Genomic DNA, 15,450 nt, shown 5'->3' with positions numbered 1-15,450 from the left:
ACGGAGGTCAGAAGACAAGTTCCATCATACAGACTATAGAATGAAACAGGAGCACAACGTTATTTCAACCTGCATATGAATAAAAAATAAGTGTAATATAGTGAGCTTATTTGATTACTGTGGCTTAAAACGAGTTTTAAAGCTTATTTGGAGAAAGATATTGATAGAAATTTATGCTTTAATTGTTTTATATAAGCATACTAATTAAAACCATACTGTAAACAACATTTGGGGATTTGACGCTTAATAGCTAATTTAGCCCTTAAACAAAAGGTGGAATGACATTTAACGCAATAATTTAGGACAATACTCGTATATATAAACAATATTTATATAATAATATAATAATATATAATGTATAATTTAATTCGAGGAATAACAACTATCGTAATTAATTAGGCGTATAATGGAGCATCAAAGTTTTATCATGGGAGTAAATTCCTCATTTTTGACTCCTAAAACGTAAAACTTCACAATTTCTTTTTAAATAATTTTGTAGGGCTTAAAAAAACAATTTAGTAGCCTATATTAAATTTTGAAGAGTTGTTGAATAACAGTTACGAAGAAATTTCCAATAAAACAGTAGGTACATTTAAAATACGTTATTTTTATGGAGAATAAGTCAATTGTTACAGTTTTCTTCTCTATGTAGGCTATATTTTGTGTGATCAAATTTGGCAAAACGTTTATTTTACACCATAACATTAATATTTCACTAAAACACACGTAAATCATTAAACCAAAGTAGCCTACTCAGGTAACTTAATGTTGGAATAAATAAGAAATAAATATGATAACTTTAAATAACTATTTAAGTGAAAACCCAATCAGTACAATGGAATTTGTTTAGTCTGCAGGTTTGCTGTGGAGAGGGTATATTTGGGCTTACCTAATTTGTAGTATCCTTTGTTATTGCAGAAGTTCTATGCTGTGTTCTAAATGGAATGTAGCACGTTCTTCTATTACACTATTGCACATACACTACACTTACACTATCATGGCGAAGACTTATCACTTTTGTTGTGGTCGTACGTCGAACAGCTGATTGTGTTTCTTCTTCTTTTCCTACTGACGAACTGAGACTGTGAGTGCGAGGGGATGTCCAGTGTCATCGGAGAGGGTTAGGAATTTCCGGGTTTGTTGGGGTGGGGAACTTTCACTTTCGCTTACAGTGTTGCCAGTTTTGGGGTAGTTTACACTGTTGCCAATTGGTTTTGTGTTTTTTCGTTTATTGTTTTGAAAATTATCTGTTTATTGTAGTGTTCCATTGTTATCAATGTGTTTGGAATCGCCTCTCTCTCGTAGCTTATGATTTTGGGTAGGTGTGGTTTAGGACAGAAAATGATCCAGTACCCTAGTTATTTTATGGGGTGGATTTTATTGTTGTTTAAGTACTATTTTGCTTGGATCACTGTGGGGCCTTGAATTGTATTGTTGAAGCAGTATTTTCTTTCTAAAGGTTTACATAGTGGCTGATATGTTGTTTATTGCAGGGAGAACTTGGGGGCTTTCTTCTAAAAATGCATTCGTATTAGGCTATGTATATAAAAACTTTCCATTTTGGCGTTTGAAAATACTGTACCAATCAAATTTAAACAAGGAATAATTCAGTTTGTATCGTATCTTAATTATTTTGTTTTATAAACTATCTTTTGCTCTTTACAGTACTTTGAAGAAGACTTTGAGGACAAGTGGAACTTAAATCCAAATCTTTATGAAAATCGGTGCTGTAGGTGATAAATACAGTTTACACCTCTTTACGGTCATTGAATACAGGCTCTTTAAACTTGATTAACTGGATTAATACAACTTTTTGTGTTTCTATTGGCTGGTATTTTCTGGTAGTTAAACTATAATTTTATACTGGGTTAGACCTTGGACTATAAATACAACTAGACATGCTATGCACAGTTAAAGCTGTCGCCAGTTTGTTAATCAAAATCGTCGTAGTTTACGCGAGCCATCGATATATTGTGCTGATCTAAACTACTAATTTCTGTCGAATCAACCAACTTCTTTACCAAGTCAAACTTATGGCATTATCACGTATTGTCACTTATAGTCACTTATCGTGAGCTATATCATTTGCGACCCATCAACTACGTTGGCAAACAAAAATAAGGTAGAAAATATAATTTTATATACTAGCACATTCTGTGACTGGCTCACACAACTAAGTTATTTTTTCATTAAAAAATTGCGACAGCTGATATATATATGTACTAGTAGATGGGATGTCTACTTCAGTGTCTGCTGGGGTATAGCCCGATTTAAAAAATATTCCTCTGAACTCTAAGGTTCTGCAATTGTTCTCGTTCCGTGTAATTGTTAAACACGTATTTTGGTTTTGGGGTTTCTCGTTTCTGATTTTCGATGTTATTGCTTAGCTGATTCTTGATCACTCATTTTTTTCCATCTGGTTAGATATAGTGTTTTCCATAGAGGAATTATAACCGTGATTTATGGATATACTTAAATTAAGAATGTTTTTATTCATCAATGTTTAGGTTGTAGTTGAGGTATATTTATATAATTTATTGGAGACTAGAGCTGTATAGATGAAGAGTAGGCCTATAGAACCCCTGCATGAATAAAGGCTACTACAACAAGTTAACACAATACTTTTTCAAGCTCATGCCACTGGGAAAATATAAACTAATAATTTGGCATGACATGGGTAAGATAAGTAGAACGAGCTGGTCTAGTGGTTAGAGCGCGGCACTTCAATCCCTGAGGTCTCGGGTACAAATCCCGCCAATCACCAATGGATTTGATATAAGTGATAATGCCGCAACCCCTAAGTCTAGCCTGAAGAAATGTGAAAAACAATTCCAGACTAGTGCCTTGCGTAGGAAAAAAATAACAAAGGTAAGGAGCTCATAACCCAAATTTCAACAATTCAATTCTAATGGTTGCAACATTGAATACAACGGTTCCGCTACTTGCTTGTGGTTTTAATTTACGTTATGTAAATCTAAATAGCTTTCTTGTCGGTTCTAATTCATAGTTTGCCCCGCTCGTGCGCTGGATTAATGGTGTCAGCCTCTGTTAATGTTTACTTATTAACCGTCCACGGGTCGATTAAGTTACTTAACTCTTTGTTCAACGTAAGTGAAAGACTTTTAAATTGCGTTTTTGTCTTGGCTATGATAAAGAGAAAGAAGTCGGGGGATATTTGCTATGGTCGTACTTTAGGCGTGATTCATACCTTTTTGTATTCGTTAGGTTATTCATATAACTCGCTTTGGATACAGCTGATGTTAGAAATTTTTTTTTACAAGCGCACGTAGGTAACATAATATTGTGATATTTATGTTAGTTATAAACCCTCCACAGCAAACCTGCGGACTTAGGGAATTTCCATGTTTTCAAGGCCAAAAATGGGAAAAACTAATTTTACCCCATAGAACCCCCACAAGCCACCGCTCCCATAGTCCGATCATGATGGTTCGCGAATTCATTCAAATAAGTATACCATATGAGACCTACTATTATATATAGGCCTATTACCTATAGGCCTTGAGAAATTTGCAAAAGACATATTCACCAAAAATTCAATTGATTAAAATTCTTCTGTAAAACATTAGACTTATTTGATTGTTATTTATTTCATTTCGTAAATGTACAGGTTTTGGAAACTGTATAAATAAATACTGTTTTACCTTATTTTTTCACTATTGCCATTAGGAATCACTTGTGTAGGCTGGAAAATTAAAATTACTATCAAGCTTTTATTGAAAATTACGGAATCTGTCCTTGAATAAAAAAGTATAAGTTATCCTGAGAGCTTTTAATTTAAAAGAATACATTTTGACAAGTTTTACGGTTTGAAAATGTCTAGTATAGTCCAATATATAACTGTAAAGGTATCGAAGTATTGACGAAACATTCCTTTATCCAGCAAGAATGACTCTTTTCTGACAGGTCAGTTGGCCTTGTGCTTTCACTGATCAATTTGTTCGAGCGAATGGAAAGTGTTTCCCAACTGATATATCGAAATACTATATCATACCTTAACATAGGAAATGGTTTACATTTCTTTTTTAAACAGAAGTCCACTTTAAAAATGTGGTTCAGTAATGTAAAGGCTTTCAGACCAAATAATGGAAACCAATGTAAAAAAAATGGAGGACTATTTTTTTTTATTCGTCCATTGTGACTACTCATTTATGTTTGAGAGGTCCATTTATCAGCATTTTTACTTACGATGTAATTCAGATGTAAATAATGTAAAAAAATTAATAAGGTATAATAATTTTTGAAACTTAAAATATACAATGTTTCAGTGAAGAAAATAAATACAATCGCTAGCTTAGTATTAAATTTGATAAATACAAACATACTGTTGTTCAAATGTTTATTGCAGACATTTTCCATCACGATGGTAAAAAACAAACACAACGTTTCGGGATCTGGAATCTCATCCCGTCCTCAGGTGAAAAAAACTTAACACATTACAACTATAACAACAATACTTACAACTTAATTACAACTTAAAATTACACAAGCGCCCATACAACTTCAACTACACACTACTACAACTAGTGTACTAAAAAAAGGGTATTCCAACTTAGGTTGGGCGTTTGTGTATTCCTAGTTGTAATGTGTTAAGTTTTTTCACCAGAGGACGGGATCAGATTCCAGATCCCGAAACGTTGTGTATCTTTTTTTTACTTTCGTGATAGAAAATGCCAAACAATAAACCTTTGAACAACATTAACTCGCCATCACCAACAATGAACTTCAAACATAGAATAAACATACTCTTTTAATTGTACATATTTAAGATACAGAGAAAAAAGTATCGAAATAACAGGTCCATAGGCTGTTATATTATATTTAAAAATCCTCAATTAAATAACTCCATAACACAAAAAATTGAGGTCAAACCATTTTTATGCCAGTGAAAACGTTTATATGAAGACTGTGTGTGTAAGATTGTAATTGCAACGAAAAAAAACTGTGTGACTTTTTATATTGACAACAAATATTGAAATTACGAAAAATAGTTTTATTCCAGAGGCTGTAAGACGATTAAGACAAGTTAAATTATATTACGATGATACTAAACAGATTTTAACAATGTCAAGTTCTGATATTTACCCTGTGAACTTGAATTTAAGTTTATTTATACCATTAAAATGAATGCGAAACCAAGCAATCTACTTTTAAGGTACATTTAAGTATTTACTTGTTTTAACTTACTATGGTCGATGACACTAGAAGTCATTTGGTAAGGAGTTATTTAGATTTTACGTTTGAAATAACGACACTACTACAAATACAAAGTTGTTAATTCATCATCATTTCAACCCTGACCTAGCAACAGCCGCTAGGTGTCACTTCTGTGTATTTAATCTTGCCGATTCACTCCATCACGAACTTTCGTGGGTTCCTGTATTGTACGGTGAATAAACATTTCGAAATACTTTCTGTCATATTGCGCTGAAGGCTCAATATCTATTCAGACTTGGATGTCGCAACATGGCAAATATAAGTTCCTGATGTATTCCCACCTACGCATGCCTTTGGTAATTCACTATCATTCTATTTGAATTAGAAGCTAATCTTCATAATCTGACTAAAAGACTGTTTAGTGTTCCCAGATACTAGAAAGAATATACAGCAGAACGTCGATAGCGAGTTATTAGGAGATTATGGAATAAAATTTCACGTAAAAATATATTTCTTAACGAGGTATGTCCAATACGCAAACATGCTAAAACAAGGGATTTGAAAATGACACTTGTTTTCAAGGTTGACTGAATTATGAGGGTCTTTTTATTGAGGTTCCATTGAGGTTAGATAAAGTTTCCTGAAATTGGGGTATAATTTCCTTTACAAAATAAGGGTTTGTAAAATGTTTTTGATTTTGGTACTTTCCTGTTAAAGGGAACATTCATTATTATCGATGATTTTTTCGATGTATCGATATTTTTGTTTTCCGATCCATTACAAATTGACAACTGATCTTGTTAGGCTAAAATAATCTATTATATGGATTTTGAAATGAAACTGTTCTAAGCTAACCTAACATAACCAACAAAACTTGCTGTACTATTTAAAAATTACTTTTGATAACAGAAAAGGCAAGTTAAACACGGAAATTTAAAATGTTACACAGCAAGTTTGGTGAGTTATGTTAGGTTTTTTTTAACAGTTTCATTTCATTATTGTTTGTTGATACTGAACAATATTTATCGTACTTGTCAGCTGATATGTTTCAATTTGTTAATATCGATATATCGAGAAAAAATTCATCGATAATAATGAATGTTCCCTTTAACAGGAAAGTACCTTGATTTTTCAGGCTCATATTATGGTGTCATCATTATTTTCTTGTTATCTCGCCTAAATTTTAGGATGAGAATACAATCTCATTTTTAGTTCAACGGCTCCAAATTACAGTGGGGCCTCGATAGTTCAAAAAGAAGTCTATCTTGATAAGAAGTCTTATTTAATAATCCCAATGAGAGTCTTGTTTCCGAAGTTCTACTGTAATTGTTGATGAACCCTATCAATAGAACTAGGCATTATACAGTGGGACCTCGATAAGAAGAACCTTGATGATAAGTCACCTTTGATAACAATTGTCGATTATTTGCAAAATGGTTATCTTCAAGACCCCTAGATCACGTGTAATTGCAAACCTCAATAGCAAGTGCACCTTAATAACAAGTTTTATTTAATAATCTCCATGAGAGTCGTGTTATAGAGGTTCTACTGTATTCCGAAGCTGGAGTTTAATCCTGTTTTAAGATAAAAAATACGTCGTAAAGTGAGCCACTAACAAAATCTTCTCATGTAAATGATTGATTTCTGTCCGATACAAAAACTTGTTTACCAAGTCAAAGGAAAGGATACATTATTATAAACTGTAGCATCCAAGGTCACATCAACTATCGTATTACCAAAACTAAGGAGCAAATAGAACTTTAAACTGTCGCATACTTTTGTAAATAGCTCATACATCCATGTTCGTTCTTCGTGACGTTCCAATCCAGAGAGCTGAAACCCCTACTGGACTGAGGCTGTTTTTAGGGCTTCGTCCTCTTCAAGAAAGGATAGCAGCAGTAGCAGATACGTGTAAATAACGAGGGAGTGTAATAACGAAGCTCAATTCTGCCACAGCTGCCAGTTGGGGTAAGGTTGAGTGGCTTTTGTTTAATTGAGGATGTTTGTAGGGTTGGTTTGTGGTTTCTCTAAAAAAGAGCTGAGCCGAATCTAGTTTATTTAGATGGTATCTCCTCTTCAGTATTCAACGGTCAATTACAGTAGTTATGTGTTTGTTTTTTGTGATTTTCCATCTTCTGGTGGGTTTGTGTAACAATCTTGTTATATTTAAGTTACTCTTTCGAACGGCACACATCAGTACTTCAGTATCCAAGTTATTGGACTTCCTCAAGGCTCAACTTTAGGTCTGCCCATGTTACGAGGAGGCACCGATTTATCCAATGCGTCATGGAAGTGACCATAGACAATAATCAGTATCCAGACCCTGTCCACGATCGTTCAGATGATGGACGTTGGGCAGCCACCCAGTGGGTTTCAAAGCCAAGGTTGAGATCGATTGTTGTCATGCGGATCACGGACCCAGGCACGTCACAGTACGACAATGGCTATAAACAGTGTCGTACAGTATGACCATTGTATAAGCTATGCCCTTGGATAGTATCCAAGTGCAGGAGCCCTTGCTGTAAGTCCTTAAGGAACATGAGTTAAATGTTTGCCAAGAACTACACGGGAATATTCTTCATGGTGTCTTAAAATATTAGACAGGCTTCCAAGGTCAAAGAAGACAAAGATTCTTTTAGAGATGTTTAAGGTTCAACGGTCTAATTGTACCTCAAGTTGTTTAGTAGAACGAGTTCTTAAAAATGGGTATTACGGAGTTCTTGGACGGTATAAATCGTTCAGAAGAAGAGTTCACATTTTTGATTACACAGTTCTTGAGTTGGAAATCTTTTTCATAGATGTTCCTAAACTAGTAAGTGGTCTTCCAAGATTTAAGTAGACTGTAAAATCCTAGTAATCTCCTAAAGAATTTGATTCAACAGTCTTCGAGTTAGAAATTTAATTGTCATATATTTTTAGTGTAGGTAGTTTTTTATAAGAATGTTTTGGACAGTTTATATGCTTTAAAAAATCAATTTAATTTTTTGTATTTACATCTTAATAAAACTGTAAATGGTGACCTATGTAGCAACAAGAAGCATTTATGAACTCAAGAATAGTTAAAAATCCTTAAAACATATGAGTTTATTTTTTGTTGAAAAGATCTTGATTGAGTTCTAAGTTTTGTCTTGAGTGCATTTGTAGTCAAAGTTCTTCAGGAGCATGTACTTCCTCTAGTAAATACATAAAAAATAATCCTTAGGGTAAAATTCTGCAATCGAAATATGCTATGGATCTGGACATTCTGAACGTCTAAACACAAAATGCAAGAGATTAACTTTAATTCGTACAAGATACGGACTGGGATATGGTTCCTTAGCTGGGACTTCGTCCTATCTCAAAGATCTCACTAAAAATAGTTTACTGGGCACAGTAATTTGTACTTGTATTAAGAATACAACAGAGTGACGCTGCAAAATAGTAAAGACATATTATGATTTATGTAGTCATAAAGATTCTGGCAAACACATTGTTCATTAGTATGAAGGTTTTAGTTTGTAGGAGGACGTTTAAACGTGTGGATATAAATCGTCGTGACTGTAGATGGAAGGGTTGATTTAGTTCTCTTTGGCCGAAGTAAAATCTGTTTAAAAATAAAAATAAAAGTATATTAATTTTATTTCTCGCCTTATGGTCATCGTTATTAGAAGTGCTAAACATAGAAATTTTACCCACATGTGGAATAATTAGTTAATTTGTTACTGTAGACTTCTAAGTTGTAGCCATACCTACATATAATATTGGTAAATATGTTTTCGTTCTTGTCTTTTCAAATTTAACCGATTTTATCTCAGCAGCAAACCTAGGAACTCATTGAGTCAATGCTATTCATACTGACCGTAGATCTAAATGTAATGTCCTTTTATTTTAATAACTTTAAACGAAAACACAATAAAAGAACCAGAAATAATCTTAGTCTGCCTACTAATACTGGGGTTTCTACACGTATTGTTTTCACAAAACTTTATCTCCTGTTAAAATTGTATTTACATTTTTTTTTGTCCTTGGACACTAGGTTTTAGTCCAGGATTACTTTTCACATTACTTCAGGCTAGACTTATCGGGTATTATACATTAGATCAAATCCATTGGTTATTGGTGGGATTTGAACCCGGTAAATCAGAGACCGAAGTCCCTCACTCCACCACTAGACCAGCTCGTTTCCCAATTGAACATCCCTTGTGAACGATAAGTTTGAACGTTATAATGTCAATATTAAAGAATGAGAATGAGTATGAGAATTTTATTTGGTCTTTTAAACATGCAGTTACATGCAATCAGACAAGTCATATAATAATCATCTGGCAACAATCAGTTAGGCTAACAGTCCCAGTTAGTAAACTGGGTTGACTTAGCTTAAATCACACCATGCACAAAAACAGGCAAATAAGAGCGAGTGGTCTAGTGGGTGAGCTCGGGGCTTCAGAGCCCGAGGTTCCGGGTTCAAATCCCGCCAACCACCAATGGATTTTACCTATGTGATATTGTTGCGACCCTCTAGTTCTAGCCTGTAATGTGTAAAACAATCCTGCACTAAAACCTAGCGTCCTAGGATATGGAGGAGGGACATAAAATAAATGGCAATATTAGCATGTCGGATGGACTGTGAATGAACTTAAACGTTTCCAAGGCTGTAGGTCACTTGGATGCATGCAACCGTGAAGAGCATTTAGTGGCAATTAGTGGGTGACGACCAAGGTCTGTGAGTACGAGGCTACGTCAGAATGGTCACTCCGATTAGAGGGTTCCTGCTAATTATGTTACCTTCGAGTGATTGAAGGTGATTCTCGATTGTTTTGGGAGAAAAAACTGTTTCCGAAAAGTCCTAATGCTGTCGGTGTGACTGTTCGACATTTTTACATATTTTAAATATTTTTACCTTAAAAGTTTACAGTTGTAAGTGTAGATATACTTAAATGTATTGGAATAATATTTTATTATTTTAGTGCGAAATATTATCAATCATTTTAGCCTCTGGATTGCTTATAATTTATATGATGAGGTCTTACCTTAGCAATCCTAATGTTGTCGATCCAACGAAATCGATTTCAAACCCGAAGATTCATCACGAGTCGAAATCCATGTCGACCAAATTTCAAAAGTTGTATCCACCCAAAGGGTTTCGTAGAATATAAAATAACACTGAAATTAGGGACAAAATCCCTAATTTATTTACTTGGTTTATTTACGAAAAACCCTTGCAACATGTTTCTAAGTAAAACTCAGGTTAACCCAAATTTTAAAACCATAGTTTTCATCCCTAATTTTATGTCATATTCATGTTTATTGTTAAGTATTCATTGTTATTTCATCTTAACTACGAAACCCTTCGGGTGGATACCACTTTTGAAATTTGGTCAACCTAGATTTCGACTGATGATCAACCTTCGGGGTTGAAATCGATTTCAAAGAATCGACAATTATAGGATTGCTAAGGTAAGACCTCATCATATCAATTGCAAAATATTAAATAAGTTAATATATTCGTCCAAAGGGATGTTAGTTTACAAAACATTTTTGTTTTTTGTTAGTAACTAGTAACTATACACCATAATATAGGTCGTATATGTTCTGACGGTAAATTTAAGACACATTGATGTAACAAAATATACATGTCTTTATTTAATACCTTTATGAAAAGACACACATTTTTAACACTGTAGTGAGCACGCTTATTATAAGAGAGTATTAGACTTAAGGGCTGTGAGTTGTGAATTCTAAAAAGATGTTCTCTACGAGTAAATTAGATGAAATAAAGTACAATTAGTTTTAAATATAAATACAATACCCATTTGAGGAAAACCATCATTATATAAAAAAATATATTGAAAACTAAAAAAAACCCACACCGTTGCATGATTTAAATTAAAAATATACCGAATTATTTGTACATAGTAAATATTGCAATATCGATGTTATCTAGTCATTGATTTGCTCGTTTGGTCATTGTATGACAATCAATTACATTCTGCTCAACAATAGTTTACAATGAGAACACAATTTTCAAGTACTTTCCACCACAATTTCTATGAAATGCGGACAATATAACTTTTAAGTCTGCATTTGACTTGTATTGGTCCATTGAATGTTATAACCCCTCATGTATCCCGTGAAGTTTAACCAAAATAACTTAAACAAGACGATTAACACAAAACCAAACTATACGATTTGTTCCGTGTTTTCTTACTTGTCTTCGTTCCTAATTTAATAAAGTTTTTACATGTTTTTATGCATAAAAACGTATCCATTCATGGGAAAAAATCTTTTTTTTAGATTTACAATTTGCGGTGTATTGAAATCTTGAAACCATCATTAATCATCGATCTTAATCATTAAAAATCTAATGATAACTAATTATGTAAATTTTGAATTTCTAATAAAAATTACTACAAGGCCCCAACGACTAAAAATGTTGGTTTACAATCAAAATAAAAAGGATATTGAATAATGTTAGTGTTAATTTTGGTCAACAATTGATACTTTTACTTTTAATTCATAAATAAATGTATTTTTTCCTCTTACAGCTGTTTTTGTCCGAGCGGTTAGGCTCGGTCTCTGTGCTGTATGTGGTTATTTATTTATCTTTTTATGGAATTATTATAAATATCTTACAAATATTTTTAAGTTAATTGTCATCCAGTAATAATAAAAAAAATTACCATATAACCGGGGCTTCAGAAGGAATGGTTTTCAACTGTAACGGCTTTGAATAAACTTACAAATCTTTAAAAATGTCTCATAAAAATTGTATTTTTGAAAATATAAAATACGTAAGGCCTCTTGGGGTTCACGTATACCGTGGTTAAATGGTTTTAAATTTTAATTGTATGAGTTTTTAAAATTTGATATTCTTAACTTAAATTAATTTTAATGCAGGTATATTACGTTTAAAATTTTAATACTGCTCAGTCACCTGTTTTCTTACAAAAGAACATGAAAATGTAATGAACTATGGGAAAAATAAGGAACTGTTCCGATTCCAAAAAAGTGTAATGAAATATAATATTATTTGAGTAAATTTGAAAAGTTTGTAAAAATTAGAGTACCTGTACAGTACAATGTTTGGCCGAATAAGCAAACCCAGGTAGTACGAATTATTTTCAAAAACTAATTACTAAATACGGTTTCATTGAAAGTAGACCTATATGTAATTTAAAGATTTTTATGGTAAACACGTTAACATTTAGCCAAAATTTAATTAACATACATTTAAAAGTGTAAGAGGTGTTTACTATAAAAATAGTCCAAACAATAGTTCCAAGGTATAAATAATGAATAATTTCAGGAGTATTTTAAGATATATTTCTTCCTTGTTTATTTAGTGTTCGTTTTGTTGTTTAATATTTGATTCCCTTCTTTCAACCAATTTTAAAAGTAATTGTAAATTATTGCTTCATCCTAATAATATAAACAATGAAAATAGCAAAAATAAAAAAAATACCCTAAAAACGAAAAAAAAGTTTTCTTCAGAGGACTCAACGTTACCAACACATAACACCCTTAACAAAAGGCTTCAAATTGTATAATATAATGAGAAGTCTATTATCACTATTAAAAATAAATTACAAACTGCAGAGAAATATTAATTACATAAGAATATAATACGTATATAGCAAAATAGGTTTTCTAACCCTTTCGAAAAATCTGAACTTATTCTGTAAACATTTATCAAAATAAATACAAAAAATATCGCCAATTATAACCGGTGTGTCTGGTTGAAACGATTGCTATTGTGTCCAAATTATATATAATTCCCGTCATGTAAATATCGAAAGCGCAAGTATAAATATATCTAAAAGTAATATATCTAAAAGATGTTTTTTATTATATTGAAACAAAAAAACTAATACGGCAAGTTTTAATAAAGATGCTTTTATTCTTAATAAAATATTAGACATTGTAATATATTTTTTTAATAATACGATGGCTTCGAATATAGTATGAAATAGAAATACTACTCAAGGATATAGTCCTTCTGCATACAATTTATTTGAATTCTGAACATTGTATAGTAAATATTTATTCAAATACTTCTATTTTTTGCTCGTGCTGCAAAAAATTAGTGTTTATTTTTAAAGAATTTATATTTAGGTGATAAATGTCATAATCACTTGATCAGAAGTTCGCAGATTTAGACTAAAAAATATAACACACAAACGGAAAATATACACTCTTGAAAAGTCGAATGAAATTAAGCAAAAGCCACAATTATATTAAAAGCATATAGGCTAACAAATTTTGGAACCTCCTTTGTTCGATTGCTACGATATTTTCAAATCGAAATGCTATAATTGCTCGTTTGTTCAATGCTTAGGGCTAGGTTAGGTTAGGGTAGTTTTGGTTATAACTAAACATAACCTAAAACATAAACTAAGGATTGTTATATACCATTTATAATTCGATAGTAGGCTATTACGAAAAAGGCCCCTAATTTGTTATTATTTTCTCCCTTACTTTATACAATTTAAAACAGTTTTCCTACCTATTGTATTGATGCGCTCGCTGTAGCCCATGATCGGCGCCACAAGTATCAATATAGGTATCCAAGAGAGCGCACCGCCAGGCGTCATGGTGCGCACACAGCACTATACTATCGCACTGAGCACTGCGCTGCTACCACGATACTGTGACTGCGCTCTGCGCTGCCAGTCCTCACTGCAGACACTGCGCGGAGAAAGTATACACACTGCACAGTTTTATCGCAGAATCCTCAGAATTATCTCGTGTTTATTTCAATTGTGACACTCCGTGACGAACGCAAAAGTGAATTTGTAGAAACCTGTCGGTTTTTTACATAGTAACAAATATGAGAAATATAAGTGGTTGGAGCATTACAACTTTTAGGGTGTTTTCGTAAAATGTTTGAGTAGAACCCGGTTATCGTTTAACTCATTAATAAATATAGAGCAATGAAACTTTAGGTTTACGTGCTCACTATAGTTACTAACTGTTGGTTTGTCTGTGTTCTTTCACTGTGATGGGAATAAATATCATAACCTTAAATGTTATTGTAGTTATCATATAGTAGTATTAAGATCTTTTTTATGTGTCTATACTAGTGAAATTAGCTATCAAAATTCTTAAACGCTTTCGAGTGAAAGTGGTCCTTACTTCTTGATTGTTTGTAGGAATGCCGTGGATCGAACCCGCCCCCTTTCGCACTGAAGTCCGTGACTCTAACCTTGTGGCTAGAAACCTAGCAGCATGTCTCTATTTGAGTACATTGCCGCATTGACGACTGACAAAGGATCTCTTTTCAAAACGAGATTTGTAAAATTTTTTATGGTTTATCTCAAACACTATGACAAAAAATGTTATGGGATATTACTAGAATCATTATAACTAATTTCTCGGTAGTTGAGGTTTAAAGTTTTACATAAAAATCAACTGCTATTACAACAACACACTTGAACACGGTGCTTTTTCATATTAGATTGTCAGAGATGTGTTGCTTATACAGTTACCTTTTACATAAGGTGATAGTTCAACTTTTACTCATATTTGTAGACTTCCCTCACATGGTATGTCCAATAGAAAAATAAAACGGTCGACATGTTCAAAAGCTCAGTTGGTTGTATTTTAGAATTTCATAGCTATTCGACTTTTGACCATGAATGAAATGAAGATTTTCGAATTTTGGCGTAGAATAAATTATTGGCGAGTTTTACCCCCGTTATGTATTGTTCCTAGTTAAGATGAAGATTAATTATGTATTTTATTTACAATAACTCACTTATCTTATACTTGGTTGGTCCATAGTAAAAGATATTTTTTTCCTTGGTGATGCGAGTTCAAATCTCAAAAATCATCAAAAGCCTTTGTTTATGTAATAATTACGAAGTCAGGTGCTTCGAAGCGGTCATAAACAGCAAATACTTATAAGTTGTAGTTTAACTTATTTAGAAAACAAAAGGATACGTCTCTGAGAACCTTCTCCCTCCGAAAGAACTCGCTCTATCTAGTTATATGTACCCTTAAAATAAACAAAATGATTCCTTGTACTTGAAATTCAAATATTTTTTTCTCAGATTACAGTTAAATATACAATACAAAATTGTTTTCTTCCTTTTCAACGGCGAAAAAAATCTTGAAGAGAGCATGAAGACAACGGCGATATCACTTTTGCAAAACGAATTTAAATACTTATTGTCCATGTAAGACTAAATTTGAATCTTTTTTAGAAATAAATTAAATACTTAATTATTTACGTTTTTCAGTGAGTTTTATAATTTATTCGTACATCTAACCCTTATATCTTACCCCTTTTAGAGACTC

General features: G+C 32.6%; 1 protein-coding gene across 2 annotated transcripts in view; it reads right to left on the bottom strand.

The window, feature by feature from the left end:
- The window catches only part of LOC128998699 (basic phospholipase A2 PA-10A), a 69,068-nt gene extending 55,290 nt beyond the window's left edge, over positions 1-13,778 (bottom strand). For both annotated transcript variants that reach the window (XM_054424941.1, XM_054424943.1), the window contains exon 1: positions 13,658-13,778. In XM_054424941.1, coding sequence (XP_054280916.1) covers positions 13,658-13,745 — 88 coding nt within the window. In that variant the 5' untranslated portion in view covers positions 13,746-13,778. The remainder of the gene's footprint in view (positions 1-13,657) is intronic.
- Between the last annotated feature and the right edge of the window lie 1,672 nt (positions 13,779-15,450).

This window comes from Macrosteles quadrilineatus, unplaced genomic scaffold, assembly GCF_028750875.1.
Source record: "Macrosteles quadrilineatus isolate MER2022 unplaced genomic scaffold, UCM_ALF_1.0 Scaffold_7__1_contigs__length_78375512, whole genome shotgun sequence".
Classification (NCBI taxonomy): domain Eukaryota; kingdom Metazoa; phylum Arthropoda; class Insecta; order Hemiptera; family Cicadellidae; genus Macrosteles; species Macrosteles quadrilineatus.
The sequence above is the reverse complement of the archived record's forward strand: the minus strand, read 5'-3'. Positions and strand labels throughout refer to the sequence as shown.